This window comes from Myxocyprinus asiaticus, chromosome 22, assembly GCF_019703515.2.
Source record: "Myxocyprinus asiaticus isolate MX2 ecotype Aquarium Trade chromosome 22, UBuf_Myxa_2, whole genome shotgun sequence".
Classification (NCBI taxonomy): Eukaryota; Metazoa; Chordata; class Actinopteri; order Cypriniformes; family Catostomidae; genus Myxocyprinus; species Myxocyprinus asiaticus.
Genome location: NC_059365.1, coordinates 38,798,940 through 38,822,223, shown reverse-complemented (window position 1 = coordinate 38,822,223; position 23,284 = coordinate 38,798,940). Strand labels below are relative to the sequence as shown.

Below are 23,284 nucleotides of genomic sequence, written 5' to 3'. Positions count from 1 at the left end.
TACAAAAAAATGATACATTTTAATAAATCTTAATATATTTCCATTTGTTTGTATCTCTTTCACACACTGTTAGTAAATTATACAAATGCAAAAAGCATACTGTAGCATGAAGTAAACCTGTAACTTTTTAAAATAAAATAGAGAAGAAATAGAGAAGAAAAAGAGTAAATAACAAAGTTAAAAGTTCTATTTCATGCTCATCTGCTACAGCATTACCAGATTGTTTGCTTTTTTGCTTTTTTTCGTTGTGCATAAGAGAACAAAGACAAAACTGACAGAGGGTAACAATAAAATACACAAATAAATATCTATTAGACTAATGTGCAATTATAAAATAAAAAATATGTGACATGCAAATGAAGATCTAGATGTGCATATGTTTGAAGATGTTTATATATGCTTGGTAAGTTATGCATGATGCTATCCATCTGTATGTTTGTTGCTGTGGGCCCCTGACAGCATCCTGATGAAGGATCCGGGGGGCTTGGAGGAAGTAGTTCGTCCTGCTGGCCCTAAGGCTGTAGAAGCGTTTATCTGACCACAGCAGTGTGGCTGAAATCCTTAGTGATTTTTCTTGCCATAATCCTGCTTAGATGCTTACATGTCCTGCAGGCAGGGCATCACAAAAACAGTGAAATGTGGTTGGTTTTTTGTTTTGTTTTTTTAAGGCTAGATTTTTGAGCCTGATCTCAACAAAATTACATGACTGTGGCGACATTTTTGTAAAATGAAATTACATTGTTCATTACACGTATCACGGCAGTTCTGAGGTGAAATGTCCACTGTGTGGCGCTAAAAGTGAGTTAAATGTTCTCCTAAACAGATTAGGTTTTTAAGGTTAATGCTTTATTGAGTTTTAAATCAACAAAACCTACCTCCCTACCCTAAACCTTAAACCTAAACCTAACTGATAATGTCATTAAAGCGAACGTGGGATGATAAACACAATTGCTGATGCAACCACAACATTTTGTGGTGCTGCTATGACACTTTTGGCTTACGTGTCGACTCGCATGCTCTTCGGGACTCGACCCCTTTTCATCGCAAGTGCAACACTCAACACTAGAGCTACCGCACAACTTGATCGCATCCTAATAAGCTTATAAATGTAGTTGGTTATGTAATTTATGTTTAACAAATATTAAAATGTATCGCCTTTCAAGTCATGCGCTATAGTAAAAGTGTTAAGATGTTATAAGATAGCATTGTGTTAATCTGATTATTTGCCATTTTCCTCGTGATTTGTGTGAAAGTGAAGTCATTGTTGTTGTAGCGCCTCTAGTGTTAACATAGGGGTAGGGGTTTGTTCAAATTCCTGACCCTAAGTCACCACTAATAAAGATAAAAGTCTTTGCCTTTTAAGTTCGTCTCTGGTGATTATATTCAGTAGTTCAGTGGCGGTTTGGTTTCAGGTTTATGATCATGATTGGGTTGTATCCTGCACTGTTTTCTTCTGAAGTCCACTGCCTGACATTCATTGTCCTTGACAATGTCAGGTTCCCTACCTCAACTTCCTCTCAAAAGACCTTCTCATCACTGTCTGTGATCAGACCCATCACAAACAGAGAGTGAGAGAGCTGGAGCGAGAGAGAGCGAGTGAGAGTTAAAAAAAAAAAAAAAAAAGGAGGAGGGTGGGGTGGAAGAAGAGCAAACATGTCTTTTTGAGATAGACTCTAGTACTAATATTGACCAGCACGCTTCACAAAACACAGGCGCATGGCTCTGCCACAGTAATGAAAGAGCCACAATGGGCCATCGACACGTTTTATCAACAACCAGAATTAGATACGTCTGTTCACCTTGATTGCTACAGTGTTCATATATTTGACTTGAGCACACACACACATTCACACACACACACACACACACATACATACACTACACATGCAACCAGCCAGCAAAGAAGAGCATGTGGCATAAAAAACACATAAAAACCACTTCTCAGCAGGTATGAGTCCACAAGCACATACACACAAATGCACACAACAAAAACCTAAAGACAACACACTGTACACTGCTCCTTCATGATAATTTATTTTGGGTCGGTCCCCCTTGATCATGTTTCGGCATTGGTCCAGGTACATTTCGGGGGGGGGGGGGGGGCATACCTAACCCCCCTTAGACCTAACAAATTTAGAAACACACAAACATGTTCATTGTTAGTTCATGATACCTTATGCATTAACTAATGTTAACGAATGGAACCTTATTGTGAAGTGTTACCGTAATCTGATTACAATTTAGACAAGTAATTAGTCATCTGTTGTGGACTGCTTTAAAAAAAAAAAAAAAAAAAAAAAAGCATAGCCATCATTGGAGGCAGGTTACACATATTTCAATTAGTCAAATGAGGAACAGTTATCCTCTGATGCTGATCATCTCAAAATGGACAAATATAAGCTGATACAGTATCAGTCATTTAGGAGATTTACTTTAAAACTTTAGCGAAATCTGTTTTGCATAAAGAAAAAAAGATGTACATTTGGACAGCTCAACCGATTTGTCTTTCCTGTATACCACATGGAGTTTTCTTAATTTGTTCATTTGTCTAGCAATTTATTTATTTATTCATTCATTCATTCATTTATGAGGTAATAAAGCAACTTCCATCTTAAGTGCAGGAAGAGGCAACAGCTATCATTTCTAAAAAGCCTATCAGTGCCACGATAAATAGTGAACAGTTGTTGTGTTAGAGAGTGAACAGATTGCTTGTAGCTTCGAGGCTGCCTGATGTTTTAACCCCTAAAAACATGTCTATAATTTCTGTGCGCATCCCTCTGGCTGCACTCAAACTTGATTCTCTCATCAGAAACTATACACTGCTTATGGAAATAGTGGTGTTTATAAGGCAAGCGTCACCGTTTTTATTGTGTGTACTTCGGGTTAGGGATTAAGTAGGGTTGCCAACAGTCCCATGTTAGCCGGTGCATCCCGTATTTTGGCTAACAATATGATAATATCCTGTATTTCAGAAAATGTTGCATAAGTATCCAAATACTTTATAGGGTAACTGTATCAGCCACTCATTTCTGTAAATATCAGTATTGGCATCGGCCATTAAAATATTGATATCGGTTGATCACTACTGCTAAATGCCAAAAGAAGATTATAGTTCACTGAGATGCCCTAAAAGTTAGGATGAGTGTGTTTATAGGGTGAGTGACAGCACTGAGGGTATGAGTTTTGACATTAGACAGACTGTGTTTCCTTCGGTAAGCCCTGGGGAGGCAGTGCGACAAGTCAGCCTCATCCTGAGGTGGGATGGGTGGGGTATGAGTGTGTGTGTGTGTCTGTTTCAGGGCAGGCTCACAGATGTGCGTGACGACCCCACGGCAACGGAGCTGCTGTCACTATGCAGCACACATTGCATAGCAACCGGGTAACATCAGTTAGATATGACCGATTTTAATATTTAGATGTAAAAGGTCATAAGTTAATTAGCCAAAGACAGACTAAACAAGAAACACAACTTAATTATGCTCATGATCAGTTAATTAATTCACACAAGTATATGTTTCTTTTTCAGAGTTGAATAAGACCATCAATCCACAAGTAACCTCACAAGCAGGTCACATTTGCTAACAGATCAGGTAGTCCAGTTTGTGCGTGTGATTTGCATACACACGTAAGCAGTGACACTAAATCAAATGGAGTGTTTCATACACTTATCATCGGGACTGCAGTATATGTGACAGTGTGATGTGGCTTAGTGACCTTCTCTAGATTAGGTGGCGTTGATGTGTGTGCATTTCCTCGCAAACAAACAGTAATTGCACAACAGTAAAAACACATATCACACATCTCACATACAGGAAATGGAAAGATGCAAGGGATGAAAGGTGAAGAAAGAGAGTGAGAAAAAGATGTCAATTGTCTATTACAGTGGTTCTCAACTGGTGGGTCGTCACCTAAAAGTGGGTTTCAGGTCTTTTCTGATAGGGTCGATGACAGCAGGGAAAACCATATTATAAACCATATAATCATATAGAATTGGAATAGCAAAATAAATACGTTTACAAACATTTAAAAAGGAGGAGAAAACTATAGCTCCCATACAGTAGCTTCAATTTTGTTCCATTAAACTCTATGGAATTGTGGCACAAATGCATCTGTCACTTGGTAGAAGCTAGCCAAATTATGTAGATACCAACATGGACAGGTTGCGTGACATGCCCTTATCCTGAAAAACAAAAACAGGACTCACAATATATTAAATGTGGTTCCATTTGCAATGCTGATAAGCATTTTTTGTGCTGACCGAAATGTATTTATAAAATACAGCTGAAATTCAAGAGACAGTTAGAAATCAAACAGTCAAACTATAAAGACACTGTAAAACTGGGAAATCAGTTAATAATTTTACAATATAATTTTTGGGCCTATATGCAGTTCATGGTAATAGGGTAGATTACTTCTGAGATGTAATCTGGTACTGATTACAAATTACAAATTTAATTTAATTACAAATTAAATAACTTAATTCAGTAACGTAGTCTTTTAGATTACATTTATAAAAGTAATCTAATCTGATTACTTTTGGATTGCTCATTCCAAGTTTAAAGCATTAATTTTGAGTGTATTAAGTGCCAATTAATGCTCCTTTCAATAAACATAAGTAAACATTAAACAGCAATTTGCTATTTGTCAATTCCTGAGTCCAATGTCAAATCTGTGTCCCGAACAAAACCACTGTTCTATTATGTTTTTCTTTTCAGGGAATTAAAATGCTTTGCTGTTACTGAAGGCAGAGGAGAAATTTTCTACTGCAAAGGTCCGAGCTTCAGGCCACACTGAGAATGAAGCAGTAACATTTGACAAGGTCCCAGTTGTTAACATGAACTAACAATGAACAATACTTTTACAACATCTTGGTTAATGTTAATTTCAACATATAGTAATACATTTTTAAAATCAAAAGTTAAAACATTAGTTAATGTACAATGAACTAACAATGAACTATTGTATTTTTATTAACTAACACTAACCAAGATTAATCAGTGCAGTAAAAATGTATTGTTCATGATACCTAATGCATTAATTTATGTAATCGAATGGAACCTTATTGTAAAGTGTTACCAGTAAAGCCAGGTTTTGCCTTTCATCCTGCACAGCATCATTATACAACTATAAACTGTGTACCTCATGCATTTACTGTTAATTTACACTGTCTTTAATCAATTTTATCTCTGCAAACATACATGATATTGTCACTTGGTCAGAGCTGTATGACACTGAACTTTTTTAATTCCCTAGCCACAACTGTAAAATAAATAAATAAAAACTTAGATGGTGTTTATCTAAATTAGACATATCCAAAGCACAGCTGAGGTCAGAAGTTTACATACACCTTAACAAAATAAATTTAAACTCAGTTTTTCACAATTCCTGACATTTAATCATAGAAAACATTCCCTTCAGTTAGGATCACTACTTTATTTTAAGAATGTGAAATGTCAGAATAATAGTAGAGAGAATGATTTATTTCGGCTTTTATGTCTTTCATCACATTCCCAGCTGGTCAGAAGTTTACATACACTTTGTTAGTATTTGGTTGCATTGCCTTTAAATTGTTTAACTTCGGTCAAACATTTCGGGTAGCCTTCCACAAGCTTCTCACAATAAGCTGCTGGAATTTTGGTCCATTCCTCCAGACAGAACTGGTGTAACTGAGTCAGGTTGGTAGGCCTCCTTGCTCGCACACGCTTTTTCAGTTCTGTCCACAAATTTTCTATCAGATTGAGGTCAGGGCTTTGTGATGGTCACTCCAATACCTTTGTTGTCCTTAAGCCATTTTGCTACAACTTTGGAGGTATGCTTGGGGTCATTGTCCATTTGGAAGACCCATTTGTGATCAAGCTTTAACTTCCTGGCTGATGTCTTGAGATGTTGCTTCAATATATCCACATATTTTTCCTTCCTTATGATGCCATCTATTTTGTGAAGTGCACCAGTCCCTCCTGCAGCAAAGCACCTCCACAACATGATGCTGCCACCCCCATGCTTCACAGTTGGGATGGTGTTCTTCGACTTGCAAGCCTCACCCTTTTTCCTCCAAACATAACAATGGTCATTATGGCCAAACAGTTCAATTTTTGTTTCATCAGACCAGAGGACATTTCTCCAAAAAAGTAAGATCTTTGTCCCTATGTGCACTTGCAAACTGTATTCTGGCTTTTTATGGCAGTTTTGGAGCAGTGGTTTCTTCCTTGCTGAGAAGCCTTTCAGGTTATGTCGATATAAGATTTGTTTTACTGTGGATATAGATACTTGTCTACCTGTTTCCTCCAGCATCTTCACAAGGTCCTTTGCTGTTGTTCTGGGATTGATTTGCACTTTTCGGACCAAACTATGTTCATATCTAGGAGACAGAATGCCTCTCCTTCCTGAGCGGTATGATAGCTGCGTGGTCCCATGGTGTGTATACTTGCATACTATTGTTTGTACAGATGAACATGGTACCTTCAGGCATTTGGAAATTGCTCCCAAGGATGAACCAGACTTGTGGAGGTCCACAATTTTTTTTTCTGAGGTCTTGGCTGATTTCTTTTGATTTTCCGATGACGTCAAGCAGTGAGCCACTGAGTTTGAAGGTAGGCCTCAAAATACATCCACAGGTACACCTCCAATTCAGTACACCTCCTTTCAGAAGCTAATTGGCTAATTGTCTAAAGGCTTGACATCATTTTCTGGAATTTTCCAAGCTGTTTAAAGGCACAGTTAACTTAGTGTATGTAAACGTCTGACCCACTGGAACTGTGATATACTCAATTAAAAGTGGAACAGTCTGTCTGTAAACTTACAATAAATAAAGAAATAAATTACTCGTGTCATGCACAAAGTAGATGTCCTAAACGACCTGCCAAAACTATAGTTTGCTAATATTAAATCTGTGTAGTGGTTAAAAACAAAAATAGTTTTAATGACTTCAACCTAAGTGTATGCAAACTTCTGACATCAACTGTACTCTTCAACTCTGCGGACACACCTTCGGGTCCAAAAGGTGGCGCTACATTGTGAACAAATTAGACAATGTTTTGACAAGTAGTCCACAGTGTGCGTAAATGGTGAGCTTTTAAATTTGAGTGTGAAAAATTGCAGGCGGCAGCCCAAAAACTAAAGAAAAGAGATGAAGACGTTAAAGACCAATGATTCATGCTAACGTACATTGTTTTGAATTATTTTAATTTTTTTTTTTTTATTTAAATGCACATGCGACAAGTGTGGCCTTAGGCCTTTGAAGTGTTGTTACTGGTGGAGTGTACATAATATCTTCAGATATCTGATTATTTGTTCACATTTGAAAGCTTAGAATAAAGTGTAAATAAAAATATCACCCTGACCCCCACCCCCTTCAAAAGACAAACAAACATGCAAAACGAATAATAAACATGCAGGGAAATAACAAACACACAGAAAACCAAAGTCCAAAACCAACAAAAATCAAAAATTGACTGCTGTTTTTCTTAGTAGACAGCTTTATTAGACAGGGGTCATGACCAGTGGAAAATAGTAGTAGGACACGTAATATACAGTATTTAACTGTTTTTCAGTAGGATAAATAAATAAACAGATCTCCTTACATTCTAATCATATGCAATGCTGCCATCTGCTGGTGAAAAGTGAAACTTCTCCAATTATGACCCTCAATTAACAAGAAGCAGAAGCAAGGAAGATGAAGCTGCCCATTCCGTTTTACAACAGGAACAGATTCCTCTAGATAAATGTTTAAAAAAAAAAAAAAAACACACACACATCTGCCCTTTATGAAATGTCATGTTGGCCTGTTCTTTGGTATCCCAGTTTCATTTGTTGTTTTGCTCATTCTTGGGGCTGAAATTCGAGTGCTTTTCGCGGAGTACGCCCACTTTCCTTAAAATTGTCCAATAGGCCTCTATAAAGAAATCATGAGGTTTATCTTAATGACCTCTGCTTGACTTTTCCACTAATTTGCAGGTGTGCCAACATGGACTACGAAATGGAAGCGGAACGGCGACAGGTGAGCGATATGGACCGTTTTAGTTTACAAATTACATTTGTAAACAGCATTTAAACCCTCACACAGTTCGTTTCTCCTCGCATTGTGTTTACTGAAACGTAAACCGTGCGCTTTTAAGATTTGACTTTTTTCGCATGTTACCCACGTTTAATTGTGTGTATGTGTGTAATTTTATTATATATATATATATATATATATATATATATATATATATATATATAAAAAGACACATTCACACACAATGTATTTCTCTGCAAGTCAGTTTATGTGCACTCTACCCTATGAAGTAAACGGTTTCAAGTCTTTTTTACACACATTACATCACCTCTACTAACTTTATTGTTCGCAGGTTTTGAACCCTCAAAGGCTGAAGTCACTGGAGGAATGGTTACAGAAAACCTCCATCACTTTAACACAGGTCAATGGTCAGAGGAAATATGGAGGTCCCCCTCCGGGTAGGCACTCGAGTTGAACTGTATCCCCTCTGAGATCACACCTAGAACAACCCGGGACTGTTCTTGTATGAGATACAAATATCATATCGATGAAAGCAGTCGTTCATCAATCGCCATCACTTGATCGTTAATTGTTGGTTTAAAATAACTTGTCACATGGGAATGGTACATTGTAGCCATCTTATGAAACCTTGTAGCCTCTGGTAAAACACGCACACCTGGAGATGAATCAGTCTGCAAATGTTCAGTCTGTTGTTATTGGATAGTTTGAGCTTATTGGCTGATTATTAAAGTGACTGATTGTCTAAGTGAGGCAGGTTTCAAGTCTAATTTAGTAAGTTAATGCTCAGATATGTGGATTTGTTTTACTATTTTAAAGTAGCTAAAATAAGAGATCTTCCACAACATCTGCATTTAAAATGTTTTAAGTGACTGTTTAGCAAAATAATTAAACGATTATGAAAACAAAAATATTCAAACATGATATATGGGATGTTGCAAAATGTTGTCTGAGATCATAAAAAAAAAAAAAAAAAAAAAAGACTTTTAAAAATCTAGTTTAATACGCATGTATCAAGTTAACAGTAATGTAATCCTTCCTACAATTCTGAAGAACTTTTTTTAGCAGTATAGTATAATATTACAATATATATATATATATATATATATATATATATATATATATATATATATATATATATTAGGACTTTAAAAAATTGGTGTAACCATCAAGAATTAAAATACTTTCCTTGCACCTTGAATACTTCAGAGTGCACATAACTTAATCATTGATAACTTTTTTTTTATTTATTTTTTTCAATGTAAAAAATATTTGTTTGCAAATATCATGAATTTGAGTCACAAATATCCAGAAGTGTTCTCAGGGTTACACCACATCACCTGAACAAAATGTACCTTTTAATAAAAATGTCACTATGTCTGAAATTTGCACACTGTCATGAGAATCTAAAGGAGTCCTCTCTGTTTTATATTTATTTTATTATTTATTGTATCATATGACAACAGAATATGGGTTCGACTTCATGCAGTGCTGCATGGACCAATTGGCGCATGCCAGTTAGAAATTTTGTCCGGCTTAAGTCAGCGCCATCGCCATGTCACCGTGACGTACAGTTTGTATGAAGGTACATATGTTGCGAAACTCAAGTGCTTGTAGATTTGAATTTGAGAACTCGTGCAATACATTTTTGTATTCGTAAGTTGAAATTTACACTCTCAGCCCGATGTGAAAACTTGTAAAATAAAAATCTGAAGTTGACTGTTGCAATCTAAACTCACAGACAGTAATCAAAAACCTGTGTTTTGAATTCAAAGTTGCAGACAAATAGTCACAAATGTGTAAAATGACATTTACATAAATACAACGACAGAGACAAACTTGTATTACATATTTACTTTTGTACTTTAATTCACTTTCGCATTACAACCACAAATTGGCACTTACAACCTCTCAAACCTGCCAATGCAACTTTAAATCTTCCCGTCTTGACTTTTGCAAATACTTTTGCAATAAACTTGTAGCAAAACTCACTTGTACACTTGTAAATCAAGATGCGAGACCAATGAAGTCATGACCAATCACAAGAGCTGGAACAACTGATGCTGAACCAATCAAAATGGATCATTGTACTTACTTGTTGGCTGAATATATGCTCCCACTGCACCTGAACTAGAGATATAGAAATATGCATTTTCTGGTGTTTTTAGTGTTCGCTATTTTCCCTTATTTAGATGGGAAATCTCAAATAATCATGATTAAAGCAAGTCATTTAATAATGAAATAATAAAGGCATGATATTTAATCTTCTATAGATAGTACAGTCAGCAAGCGTGATTAATAAAGTTATCCATTCATGTGAAAATAATAACACTCAAGTTGTGTTTTTCACTTAAAAATGTGAATAATACAGAAGATAGATAAATGTCAGAAAATGACTTGAAATACAGCAAAATGCTGCACTCTGACAGTTTAAGGATTTGCCAGCTATCATGTCTCTGGTGTGGTCAATAATTCACTGTATTTTATCTGTTGTCACAGTTTTCTGGTGATAGAGATTTTTCTTTCTTCACTCTTATACCTAACCTATATTTAACCTCTATTTCATGTTTTCATGGAAATATGGAACTCGTGGCATATGACAGCTGGCTGGATTGACGCATCCAATGTAGTTTTACCGAACACAAACATCCTGCAGAAACATTTCCTCAGAGAATTTCTCATTGCCATCCTTAGACATTACATGTGTGGTCTGTTGACGCCAAATTCTGTGTTGATCAATGTGATCAAATAGTCTAATTTTATTTGTTACGTGATAAACTCACTCTTAATCATTTAATTGTCAAGTTATTTAACTTATCCTGCCACTGCATCAGCCAGCTATTGCCACCGCTGGACTTGTTTTGCTTACAAAAACGGCACTGGTGCTGTTGCGTGACATCATTGATGATCCATTTTGATTGGACCGGCATCAGTTGTTCCAGCTCTTGTGATTGGTCACAACTTCATTGACCCCGCTCTCTCACATCTTGATTTACAAATGCACAAGTGAGTTTTGCTACAGGTTTTTCACAACAATTTAAAGTTGCATTGGCAGATTTGAGAGGTTGTAAGTGCGAAAATGAATTAAAGTACAAAAGTAAATATGTAATACAAGTTTGTGTCTGTAGTTGTATTAATGTAAATGTCATTTTACACATTTGTGACTATTTGTCTGCAACTTTTGAATTCAGAACACAGGTTTTTGATTACCGTCTATGAGTGTAGATTGCAACATTCAACTTCAGATTTTTATATTACAAGTTTTCACATTGGGCTGAGAGTGTAAATTTCATCTTACAAGTACAAATATTTATTGTACAAGCTCAAATTCAAATCTACAAGCTCTCGAGTTCTGCAACAGATTTACCTTCATAAGTATGCCATTAAAGCGAACAGCCGGAGCAGACAGTTGCCCCAAAGCAGCTGCACAAGCTCTGATGACAACAGTTTATTTGTAATTGACTAGTCTTTCCGATGATAACGATGAAGTGTGTTTCATGGGTTGAGTTCAGAATGGCATACTTCAGACTTATTTTTATTTTTTTAGACTGTCTACAGATGGTTACACTATTTAGCCCCAGAAAAATATAAAAATGCCAATTTGTTTTTTAATAACAGATCTCTACAAAAAATGAATGTCTTGTCATTGAGCGTTTACATGCACATTCTTATACCGATTATGCTTAGGCCACGTCCACACTTAAGTTTTTGTTTGAAAATGCATTAATGTTGCAACATTTTGGCCTTCCATCCACACTGAGACAGTGTTTTTGTCCAGTGAAAACTAAGCTTTTCTAAAATTAAGTGGATAATTTGAAAATGCAGTCTTCGCGTTGTAGTGTGGACAGGGAAATGGAGATATCTGAAAACGATGATGTATTATTTGTGATGTGACGCAGCCATGTGTTACGTTCAACCCAAAACAATCAAGATGTTGTAGCGGCGTTGTTTTGCCTGCTATGTACTTTGATAGCATTGTTAAAGATAAATGTTACTTTGTAAAACCGTCACATTGCATTCCTTCAAAGGTGACCGGAAGTTTACTCGGAATGGCTGTCCGGCGGCGGAACACAAGGACAATCGCATTTCAGACCATAAATGTAAATGACGCAGGGACATGCTTCTTATGCTTGTTTTGCATGTGCAGTAAGGGGATTTAAGCGTTTTCGTATGTTTCAGTGTGGACCAGCAACTGCTGTAAAACGTTTGAAAATGGCAGTGTGGACTGAGAGCATTTCGAAAACAAAAACGGCATTTTCAAATGTATCCAGATTAATGTGGAAGTGGCCTTAATAAGCTGACAATGTGTGTGTTCATGTAAACGCATTAAACGGCTGTCCTTTATCAGTTTAAGGTCATAAACAGTTTAAGAGTAAACCGATTGACACTGGTAGATTTTTGCCCATTACCCCAATTTCGCATTGCATGTAAACATCTTTACTGGCGTTCTTACTGGTTTATTCAATGTACGCTAGTGTTGTGCGCATGCCTGGTTAAATTTTTAACGTCAAAGCAGAGAATCACCCCATTATTTCAAATCTCAGGTATATGTGGCTATCTTGTTTTGTTGGACTTCTTAAATAAGCTGATTTTTTTTGGGAGTTATCAGCATATTGGTGTGCAGGTAAACAGGCCCAGTGACCAATATATACATATAAAACACATGTAAAACACAAACTTGACAATAGTTTAATCTGTATTCCTCTGTGGTGTTATTGTGTTTCTTGTTTACCCAACAACTATTACAAAAATATTTAATAGAATTTTACTTTGGAGGACAGAATTTACAAAAACTAACCCATTTATGACCATTTTGAATCTAACATCTCTGCTAGAGAAAACAGGAATTTGTTCAGTTAGCCTTGACAACTTACTCATTTGAGGAACTAGCCCTGGTCTCCACTCATGCACATAAAACAAATATTTGTTGCATATTTGTTGGATTTGTTTTATATTACAAATACTTGTTTTATGTCTAATAAAATATGTAAAATGTGATTTTGTTTTAAAAGTGCAAAAATCGTGTGCTCTCAGTGCCGCCTCAGTAGTTTTGCTTAAATATTGCTCAGTCCATACAACTTTTTAAAGGGGTAAAAATGTGAGGAATACATTTTCTTGATTTTTTTTTTTTTTTTTAAGATTAAAGAGCTTGTACTATGAAAACATATTGTATCTTTAAGAACTCAAAACTTTCTCCTCTGTCCGAAAAGAGCATTTATTGAAACTAAGCTGCAAAAACGACTCGTTCTGAACTTTGATGTCACACGGATGAATGCATCAACACATGACCATACATGTTTACACGTCTATGATGCTTATTGGGTGTTCAGAAACTTGGCCTGCCCAGTCATGGTGAGGTAATAAGGATAAAGCAGGATTACAGTATATTACAGTAGTGGGTCTGTTCTTAAACCTAGTGCGCTGCATTCTGCCTTCTATGGCAGAATCCTAACTGAACTGGAACCTCAAATGTGACCGTTGCACTCTGTTGATCCGCTCACAGTTAATTTTAATACAGGTGACTTGAAAAATGACAACTCCGACTCAAAAATATACATGGCAAATACATTTTGGGTAAAATACTAGCAGTATTTAGATAGTATAGTAAGAGTACCTTTATTAGTATAGTGCAACTATAGTGCTATTTTTTTTATAGAAAATGTTAAAATAATAATTATCGGTATTGAATAAATTGATTACATTTATAATCAAAAAGTTGTATGTTATGACAATGCATTCTGGGATTATATTCTGCTGAGGATACATAAAATGCTGCCTATGAAGTTGCCTACATTTTAGAATAACCATTACATTGGAGCGCAGCTAGGATTGCTTAAAGGAATAGTTCACCCAAAAATGATAACTAATTGCAAGTCAATGGGGTTTAACACTTTCAAGCTCCAAAAAGAACATAAATGCAGCATATAGGTAACCAATACGACTCGAGTGGTTTAATTCATTTCTTCTGAAGTGATACAATCAGTTTGGGGTGAGCAACAGACTAAAATGTAACTCCTTTTTGACTATAAATCTTGCCATCTGCAATCTCCTTAGTGCAATCATGATTTGAAGTTCAAATACACTTCCTTGCGCTTGACACATGCACAGAGTGCTTTACTTTATGTCCTTTTGGAGCTCAGAAGTGTTGGACCCCATTGACTTGCATTGTATGGATATAATCGCCTCATCTCCATCAAAATACCTTTGTTTGTGTTCCGCAGAAGAAAGTCTTACGAGTATGTAAATTAGGAGAGAATTATAATTTTAGGTGAAATATTCCTTTAAAATTCGGAGGCAATTTGATTCCTCGTGATGCAGCCCTCATTTTTTTCAGCAAAGATAAAACACATCCATCTCTCTTTCCATTTTGATCTCCTTCATCGTTTCTTCTCCTTCTCCAGGCTGGCAAGGTCCTGCTCCTGGCCCCGGCTGTGAGGTCTTCATCTGTCAGATCCCACGAGATGTGTTTGAGGATCGTCTGATCCCGCTCTTCCAGGGCATCGGCACTCTGTACGAATTTCGACTCATGATGAACTTCAGCGGGCAGAACCGCGGCTTCGCCTACGCCAAGTACGGCGACCCTGTCACTGCCTCCACTGCCGTAATGACCCTCCACCAGTACCGGCTGCCGGAGGGGATTCGACTGACCGTACGCAGGAGCACGGAGAAAAGGCAGTTGCGCCTTGGTGACCTGCCGACCAACGTGAAACAGGGAGAACTTCTGATGGTTCTCCGCCTGCTCTCGGAGGGGGTGGAGGATGTCATGCTGAAGTTGGCTGGGCCTAAAGGGAGGGAGGTCGTGGCTCTAGTGAACTACTCCTCCCACTATGCTGCATCCATGGCAAAGAAAGTTCTGGTGCAAGGTATGCTGGGATATTTATTTCTGTGGAATGGCATACTACTTACTATTTAAATATATATATATATATATAGTTTGCATTTTTTATTCTATTCTCTGGAAAAATTAGGGCAGTTGATTTTAATGTTTTAATTTAGGGCAATTAATTATATAAGTAATGGGTTAAAATAATTGTTACGATTGAACCAATGAAGCAGTATAAACTGCAACCTCTTTTAACATCTCTTATTTGACACACTATGTGATCAGACTGCCACAAGATATGATTTTCATGTGTATTTTGCATTTTTATAATCCAATTTTTTATAGTTATTCTGAGATAAGTGTAGCGCCATTTGCTGAATTACACATGGAATGAACAGGGTTCCCACTGTCATGGAAAACCTGAAAATATCAGGGTATTTTAAAATTGTGTTTTCCTGGTCTGGAAAAGTCATGCAAATGAACAAAATCTTAAAAGTCATGGAAATTTCTACACTGAATATAAATGTTTCTAGTTACACTCTGCTCTCAAATATTTCATCACCTAAAAATGGCTCTTGGTTCAAGCTTGTGTAGAGTAGAACATGCTCGCAAGCCATTCTGATGTCTGATCTGTTAATGAATCCTTAAAGGTGCACTCAGTAACTTTTTTTTTTAGTTGATGCCATCTTGGTCTAACAGTGACACCTAGTGGTTTGGATGCAGCATCATTTAAAATCAATAGTTTTCAGTTTCAGATGTCACTGTAGAAATGTAGTATTCACAGTCAGCCATGATTACTTTAATCAATGAGTGAAAGTGTCAAACAACAGGACGGTTACTGAGATTAAGCGAGTAGTATTCGGCTGGTCATGTGATTCTAACATGGCAGCCCCCATGTGCGGACCCTCTCCATGTAGAATAAAACAGCTTTTATACGGTTACTGATATGACTGGAGTCTTCATTTCAATGCGAGTGCTCATGATTTCATACATATATTGCAAAATTACAATTCAAGTCTTTGAGCTAAACTATTTAATAAGGAACAAATTACTGAGTGCATCTTTAATTTGAGTCTGTTGGTTGAAATGGTTCACAAATCGTTCTGAAGCATCTTATCAAAATGATTTTTTTTTAAATTCACTTTGCAGATATGACAAATGACTGAAAGTCATGGAAATTCATTGGTCAAAAAGTTTGGGAACCTTGAATGAAGTGAGGTCATGTTACGATGTAGCATTCTACTGATTGAAATGTTTTTCGTTACACACAACATACTCTTACATTCCACTCTTGTTTTTCCCTGCTCCCTCCCTCACAGATTAAAGAAATATCATCGAACATATCATTGACACCGATCTGATACCTAGATCGATATCTGCTCCAATTCTGACATTTTTAAACAGATCGGGAATTGGAAGTCCATCTCAGATGTAGATGCTTGATAGTTCGGTTGGCCTATAACATGCTTTGACAATGGCATAGGATGCATAGAAGGAGCATTTCATCAGATTTTTAATGAGAAGTGAATTAAACTATTGTGAACTAGCTCACAAACAGAAGTCGGTCTTGAGTGTTCCATCAGAATAAAAGACCCAGGTTTCAGAGTTAAGAAATTTGCAAATTGCTATATGGCGTTTAAATAGATTTGTGAATTCACAGGAAACTTTGAGTGCACACACACACACCTTCTCAGAGTGATAGCAGGGAGATTTCATAAGGGAGCAGTGTATATTTGAGAGAGTACGTCCAGTTTTGTGCAAGAGCGACGGAAGTCTGTGTGAAAGTGAATAGAATCGTGCAAGCAGTAAATGGATGCACTCTCATGACATGCATGTGCTCTCGACATTTTAAAGTATAACTAGTGCTGTCTGTCAATTAAAATGTAATAATTTTTTGTAGTTAATTGTGATTAATCGCAGATTTTGGAAATGCTGAAATTGTACTCTATACTTTTCCTGTCAAAATTCACTTATTTCCAAATTAGAAAAGGAAAAACTATATGTAACAATATAATGCTTTATTAACACCCCCACCCCCCCTCCAAAAAGAAAAAGCCTTCCACAGTATAAAGATAGAAGTGCACTAAAATATCACCAATTCAAGTACCATTAAATGTTTCCCAAAGTCTAGGAGGTTAACTAATTGAAAGAACTAGTACCCACATAGGTTGCATTTTCATTGCAATGCTCATTAAATCTCTTAAACTGTCATCCTCCACAATATTAATCTGCCGGAAGACAGTGGCTATCTGCTTTGCTACTGCAATCGAGAAACTGCGTTCATGATTCGCGTCAGAGCGTAATCCATGTACAGTACTGTGCAAAAGTCTTAGGCACATAAGATGTTTAACAAAAACATTTGTCTTAAGATGGTTATTTATATCTTCAGCTTTAGTGTGTCGATAGGAAATATAAATGTTAGACTCCCAAACACTACTTTTGCAAATAGAAAAGATTAGAATAGAAGAACAGGGAGCCCTGCAACAGATGTCATGGCCCCCACAGAGCCCCCCACTGAACATCGAGTCAGTCTGAGATTACATGAAGAGACAGAAGTAACTGAGACAGCCTAAATAGATAGAAGAACTGTGGTGAATTCTCCAAGAAGCTTGGAACATCCTATCTGCCAACAACCAAGAAAAACTGTGTCCAGGTGTACCTAGGAGAATTGGGGCTGTTTTGAAGGCAAAGTTGGTCACACCGAATATTGATTTAGCTTTTTTATGTTTACTGGACTTTGTATGACATTAAGTGATAAATGAAAACTATTTATGGCATTATTTTTAAAGACATCCTCACTATGCAACATTTTTTACAAGTGCCTAAAACTTTTGCACAGTACTGTATCTTCTGTTCATTCCATATCCATTTTGAAATAAAAAAAAACAGAAAATATTATTTATATTATTTAGCAATGATATGCCTTGGTAAAAAAAATGCATTATGCATTCGGAAAATTAAGTTCTAGAAACATGGCCTTAATACTGAATTAGTACATTTGTTTTTCCAATTATCTGTAACTCATTTATAGGCTGTTATTTCCCGAAAATGCCCACAGAAGTTTGCGTAAAGGCTAACAAGGATTGACCCTTTAACTTACTTTATGTTCTACTGTTCCTGTGAGGATCATAGATGCTGAAACGTAGTTTTATATGGGGACGTGGGGTAATGTAATAATTACCAGAGTTTCACCCTGATTTTAATCCAATGCGAATTGGTCATGCCAGTAATTTTTTACGGACTGCACGTTCCCGCACGGATAAAGATTATAGTGTAGGCTATTTTACCTTCTATAAAACGCCCAGTAAAAATAACCCCTGGTTATAATCCTGTGCAAACTGACATGCTGGTAAAAAAGCCAGTGAATCTGCACTGTCCAACCTGTGAACCCTTTAACATTCGTTGTTTCACAAGTTATTCAAGTGTCTGAAGAGGATGTTGGCCAAGAGAAGACACCAGAAATTGTTAAACATGCTTAATGAAAACACCTGTTTTTTTGTTATCCGTTTTTTGATTTCAAAATGGAAATGGAATGAATGGAAGATACAGGGACTGATCATCAAACGGCACTTTGAACTCCACGTTTGTAGACAAAATCGTCTCAATCTGCGTTTTGGTGATAGTTAAGACTTGACTTGCTTCTGTGGTAATTAAAATTACTTGATTTCTATCACAAGTCCCATCTGGGCTTGTTTTGTACATTGAATAGTGTTAAGAGCTCCTTTCTCCATCACTTTATCACTGACAGGGAAGCGCTGTTGTGTGTATGTGTTTGTTGTGGTGTGCAGTGTAATGACTCCGGTCGGACATATCACAAAGTTCCGCCCTCCCAACCACTGTTTATGCTGGTTTATGCTGAATTAATGGTAAATGAGTTAATCACAATTAAGAAAATTTAACGCATTTGTAACAGGTAAAGGACGGGCAAGGAGGAGGCGGGAACCGGCTGAACAGTCAACAATGTTTAATGTAAAACTCAACATAAAAAAAAAAAACACATGCAGCGCGGCCGCATGTGTCTCTCTCTCTCTCGAACTGGCATCTCCAGCTGCCCTTTATCTCTCTCTCCCGCTGATCAGCTGATTCAGCGCCTGCCGTGCTCCATCATGGCCCGCCACCGTTTATAGTGGTATGCATTTATTATTGCGAATTTTAATTGATTTAATTTCATAAATCAATCAGCACATAATGCAGTTAATTCAATTTAATTTTATCGATTGATAGCTCTAGTTTTTATGTAATTGTTTTTGTTTGTTTGATTCTTTACATATAAAAAAACTCCCAATCAGTTCAACACAGTGAGGTATAGATATTCTAAACTGATTAAGAAAAATAGAACACTTGTATTGGATCAGTATCGGCCGATACCGAGAGATCAGGTACTGGAATCGGATCGGGAGAGAAAAAGTGGTATGTACACATGCATCAGGCAAATGTCTGGCAGTTGCATCATGTCTTGCAGTTTTTCAGCATTTCGGCTCTACTAGTGGACTATTGGCGTCTCACGCTATGAACGGTGTGTTTTTAAGATGCCATGTAAATTTCGAAAAAACTTGTCTGGAGACCCCTGCATTGTTTCATTCTATTGCACTCTGTTAAGCTGTTTTGAAAGCTAGAATACATCTTATGAGAATGCCTGCTCTCTGTAAGCTGAGGCTGTGCTGGTACTTCAAGTACAATTTGTGCTGATTTATGTGCGATCACAGGGCATGATTAATTTAGGTCAATTTAACAATTGCGCTAAAATTAACAAGTTAAATTGAGAGTTCTGTAAGTGGCTAATTGCTGTGATATCTTGTCAGCATTCAGGAAGCAGTACGGAATGTCTGTTACTGTAAGATGGACGTCCTTTACCTCAAAATCCAAGCATGTAGAGGAGACAAGACAAGAACATGGTCCCTTTTCCCCCCCAGGCCTGAAACCCCCTCCCAAACCCTCCCTCCCTCCTACCCACCTGCATCCTCAGCCGTCCCGTCATGACATCCCAGGCAACTCCCCCTTTCAGCCCTTCTCCCGGTCTATAGGGGGCTCCACTGCCCAGTTGAGTGAAGGTGTCATGTCCCAAGCCCCCATTTCCCCCGACGTCGAGTCTCAACTGCAGTGGTTTTGCGAGCTCAACAGACTTGGCGTTCCGCAATACGAAGCATGTTACCATCACACCGGTCCTGATGGCTTCCTGTACTTCACCTACAAAGTGCTGATCCCAGGCCTCCCTTTGCCCCTGCAGGGATTCGTCCAGATCCTGCCGGGCACCAGCGCCCATGCAATGAAGGGGGAAGTTTATCGGGCCACTGCTGAGCAGGTCATTAAAACCATCTGCAAGGTCTTCGGTTTACCTTTCTAAAGTATGAGCTGCCATTGCAAATGTTATCAGTTTTACGTTCAGTATTACAGTTTGAAAGCATGTACTGTTGAAATGGTTACAGTTTTAGGAGTGGAAATTTGTATTAAACGGAAAGTATTGTTTACTGTTAGAGAAAAAAAAAGGAGTGATATGTAACCTGCCATTATTTAATTTTACCAGTAAAGACTGAATGAAAGTCTTAAATTCAGTGGTATGAAAGTGGTTTGAAGTCTTATGTTCTCTTATTCTTTTGATATAATGTTTTATAATATTTTAACTATTTTATTTGTATGTTATTTTTTTCAGTCAGCCCCATCACATTTGGATGACTTGCATGTTTTTCGCAATGTATTAATTTGCATGTTTTTTGTGATGTTTGATCTGTTTGTTTTCACGATGTGTGATTCTCACAATTTTTGAATTTGCATGGTGTGCTCTGTATTTCCTTGTTTGATGGGTTGTATTGACTATAAATAACTTCTGTGCAGTAAATAAGTGATGAATGTTTTGGTTCAAAAAATATGTGTGCAGGCTATTTCTTCCGTCTCTTTGGCTATAATATCAGGCTTTCTCCAAAGAAACATCCCTGTCTTAAAAAGAAAAAAAAAAAACACGGTTAACATAAGGCACTTACAATGGAAGTGAATGGGGCCAAACCGTAAACATGCATCCGTACACACCGTTTAAGACCTATAGTTGAAGTCAGAAGTTTACATGCATAATATCCGTATCTAAATGCTATAACCTACAGTTGAAGTCAGAAATTTACATACACTTATGTTGAAATCATTAAAACACAGATTTCATATTAAGATCTACTTTGTGCATGACACGAGTAATATTTCCAACAATTGTTTACAGAAAGATTGTTTCACTTTTAATTGACTATATGACAATTCCAGTGGGTCAGAAGTTTTCATACACTAAGGTAACTGTGCCTTTAAGCAGCTTGGAAAATTCCAGAAAATGATGTCAAGCCTTTACGCAATTAGCCAATTAGCTTCTGATAGGCTAATTGGAGGCAATTGGAGGTGTACATGTGGATGTATTTTAAGGCCTACCTTCAAACTCAGTGCCTCTTGGCTTGACATCATGGGAAAGATCTTGTGAAGATGCTAGAGGAAACAGGTAGACAAGTATCTATATCCACAGTAAAAGGAGTCCTATATCGACATAACCTGAAAGGCAGCTCAGCAAGCCACTGCTCCAAAACCACCATAAAAAAAAGCCAGACTACAGTTTGCAAGTGCACATGGGGACAAAGATATTACTTTTTGGAGAAATGTCCTCTTGTCTGATTAAACAAAAATTGAACTGTTTGGCCATAATGACTGTTGTTATGTTTGGAGGAAAAAGCCGAAGATCACCATCCCAACCGTGAAGCATGGGGGTGGCAGCATCATGTTGTGGGGGTGCTTTGCTGCAGGTGGGACTGGTGCACTTCACAAAATAGATGGCATCATGAGGAAGGAAAATTATGTGGATATATTTAAGCAACATCTCAAGACATCAGCCAGGAAGTTAAAGCTCGGTCGAAAATGGGTCTTCCAAATGGACAATGACCCCAAGCATACCTCCAAAGTTGTGGCAAAATGGCTTAAGGGCAACAAAGTCAAGATATTGGAGTGGCCATCTCAAAGCCCATACCTCAATCCGCCAGAAAATTTGTGGGCAGAACTGAAATGGCGTGTGTAAGGAGGCCTATAAACCTGACTCAGTTACACCAGTTCTGTCTGGAGGAATGGACCAAAGTTCAGCAACTTATTGCGAGAAGCTTTTGGAAGGCTACCCAAAAAGTTTGACCCAAGTTAAACAATTTAAAGGCAATGCTACCAAATACTAACAAAGTGTATGTAAACTTCTGACCCACTGGAAATTTGATGAAAGAAATAAAAGCTGAAATAAATCATTCTCTCTACTATTATTCTGACATTTCACATTCTTAAAATAGTGATCCTAACTGACCTAAGACAGGGAATAATTTCTTTGATTAAACGTCAGGAATTGTGAAAAAGTTTAAATGTATTTGGCTAAGGTGTATGTGAACTTCTGACTTCAACTGTATAGGCACAAGACATAAACATTATCCAAGTAAACATGATTTTAGTGTGATAAAACCGCTTATCTGCGTAAAGCTATTTCCAATATTACAAATTTGTTTCCAATTGTATACTCTCCAAGCGATTTTTTTTTTTTTTCTTCTTTATAACACACTAGAATCACATTAGCATATATACTATATATACTGTCTTGTGGCTAAAATTTTTAAACGGTGTGTACCTTAATATTAACTGGCCCCATTCACTTCCATTGTAAATGCCTCACTGTAACCATGATTATGTTTTTCCAATTATTCATATATAATATTGTATGTTTACAATCTTATGATGAATAGAACTTTTGTTGTTGTCTTAAATTTGTAAGCATGTAATTGTGGTTCTGTTCACTCCATCTTCCTCCAAACAGTCTTATTTTATTCCACTTGATGGGAGCAAGAACTAGAAAAAAAGATTTGTTTCCTCTATCACCTTCTGTCACAAAATGTCGATCTGAAACGTAGGTGGCGCTCTAACGCATTTTAGCCCTCACAGATGTGCTCGTCCATAGACATTGTCTAATTTTCAGTTCATGCACCACTCCCATTGTTTCATCGAATATCTCGGCCTCTGAGTGGACTAGAAGCTCAATATAGAAGACTAGAAGTGTCATTAGAATGCTGAGATCCTACCCCAAGTCTCTTGCTCCAAGTCTGAAACAACTTTCCTTTTCAGGTGACATTACTATTGGCTAATCTAACCTAAATAGCCAAAACAGCTATTTAGACTACTGTTGTAGGTAATTTATCCTTTTTAAAATCGTGCCATAAGTTGACACTGCAATTAGTCCAAAAATAGACTACAAATTCTCATTCAGGTATGGAATGCCTATGTTTCACAATCCAATCAATTCCTGATGGATAGAATCAGTTGCCACCCTAAAGTCTCTCTTATTGAATATCTTATCAGGAAAGTAAACCAGCATTGTCTTTAATGTCCCTGTCATTTATTATAAAATTCAAGATTAATGTGTTTAATTCATGTGTTTACTAAGTAAACTGACACAAAAC

The 23,284-nt window shown here is 37.1% G+C and overlaps 1 protein-coding gene across 1 annotated transcript; it reads left to right on the top strand.

The window, feature by feature from the left end:
- The first annotated feature begins 7,975 nt into the window (after positions 1-7,975).
- Positions 7,976-20,178, top strand: dnd1 (DND microRNA-mediated repression inhibitor 1). Its single transcript, XM_051649331.1, has 4 exons — positions 7,976-7,996; positions 8,346-8,451; positions 14,413-14,874; positions 19,637-20,178. The coding sequence occupies exons 1-4, from the start codon at positions 7,976-7,978 to the stop codon at positions 20,176-20,178; spliced, it is 1,131 nt and encodes a 376-aa protein (XP_051505291.1).
- The last annotated feature ends 3,106 nt before the right edge of the window (positions 20,179-23,284 follow it).

Bases quoted from the DNA above. Each gene is read 5' to 3' on its own strand.
- dnd1 (XM_051649331.1), top strand. From the start codon at position 7,976: ATGGAAGCGGAACGGCGACAG. The intron at 7,997-8,345 runs GTGAGCGATATG...TATTGTTCGCAG, and splicing joins TGGAAGCGGAACGGCGACAG to GTTTTGAACCCTCAAAGGCT. The intron at 8,452-14,412 runs GTAGGCACTCGA...CTCCTTCTCCAG, and splicing joins ATATGGAGGTCCCCCTCCGG to GCTGGCAAGGTCCTGCTCCT.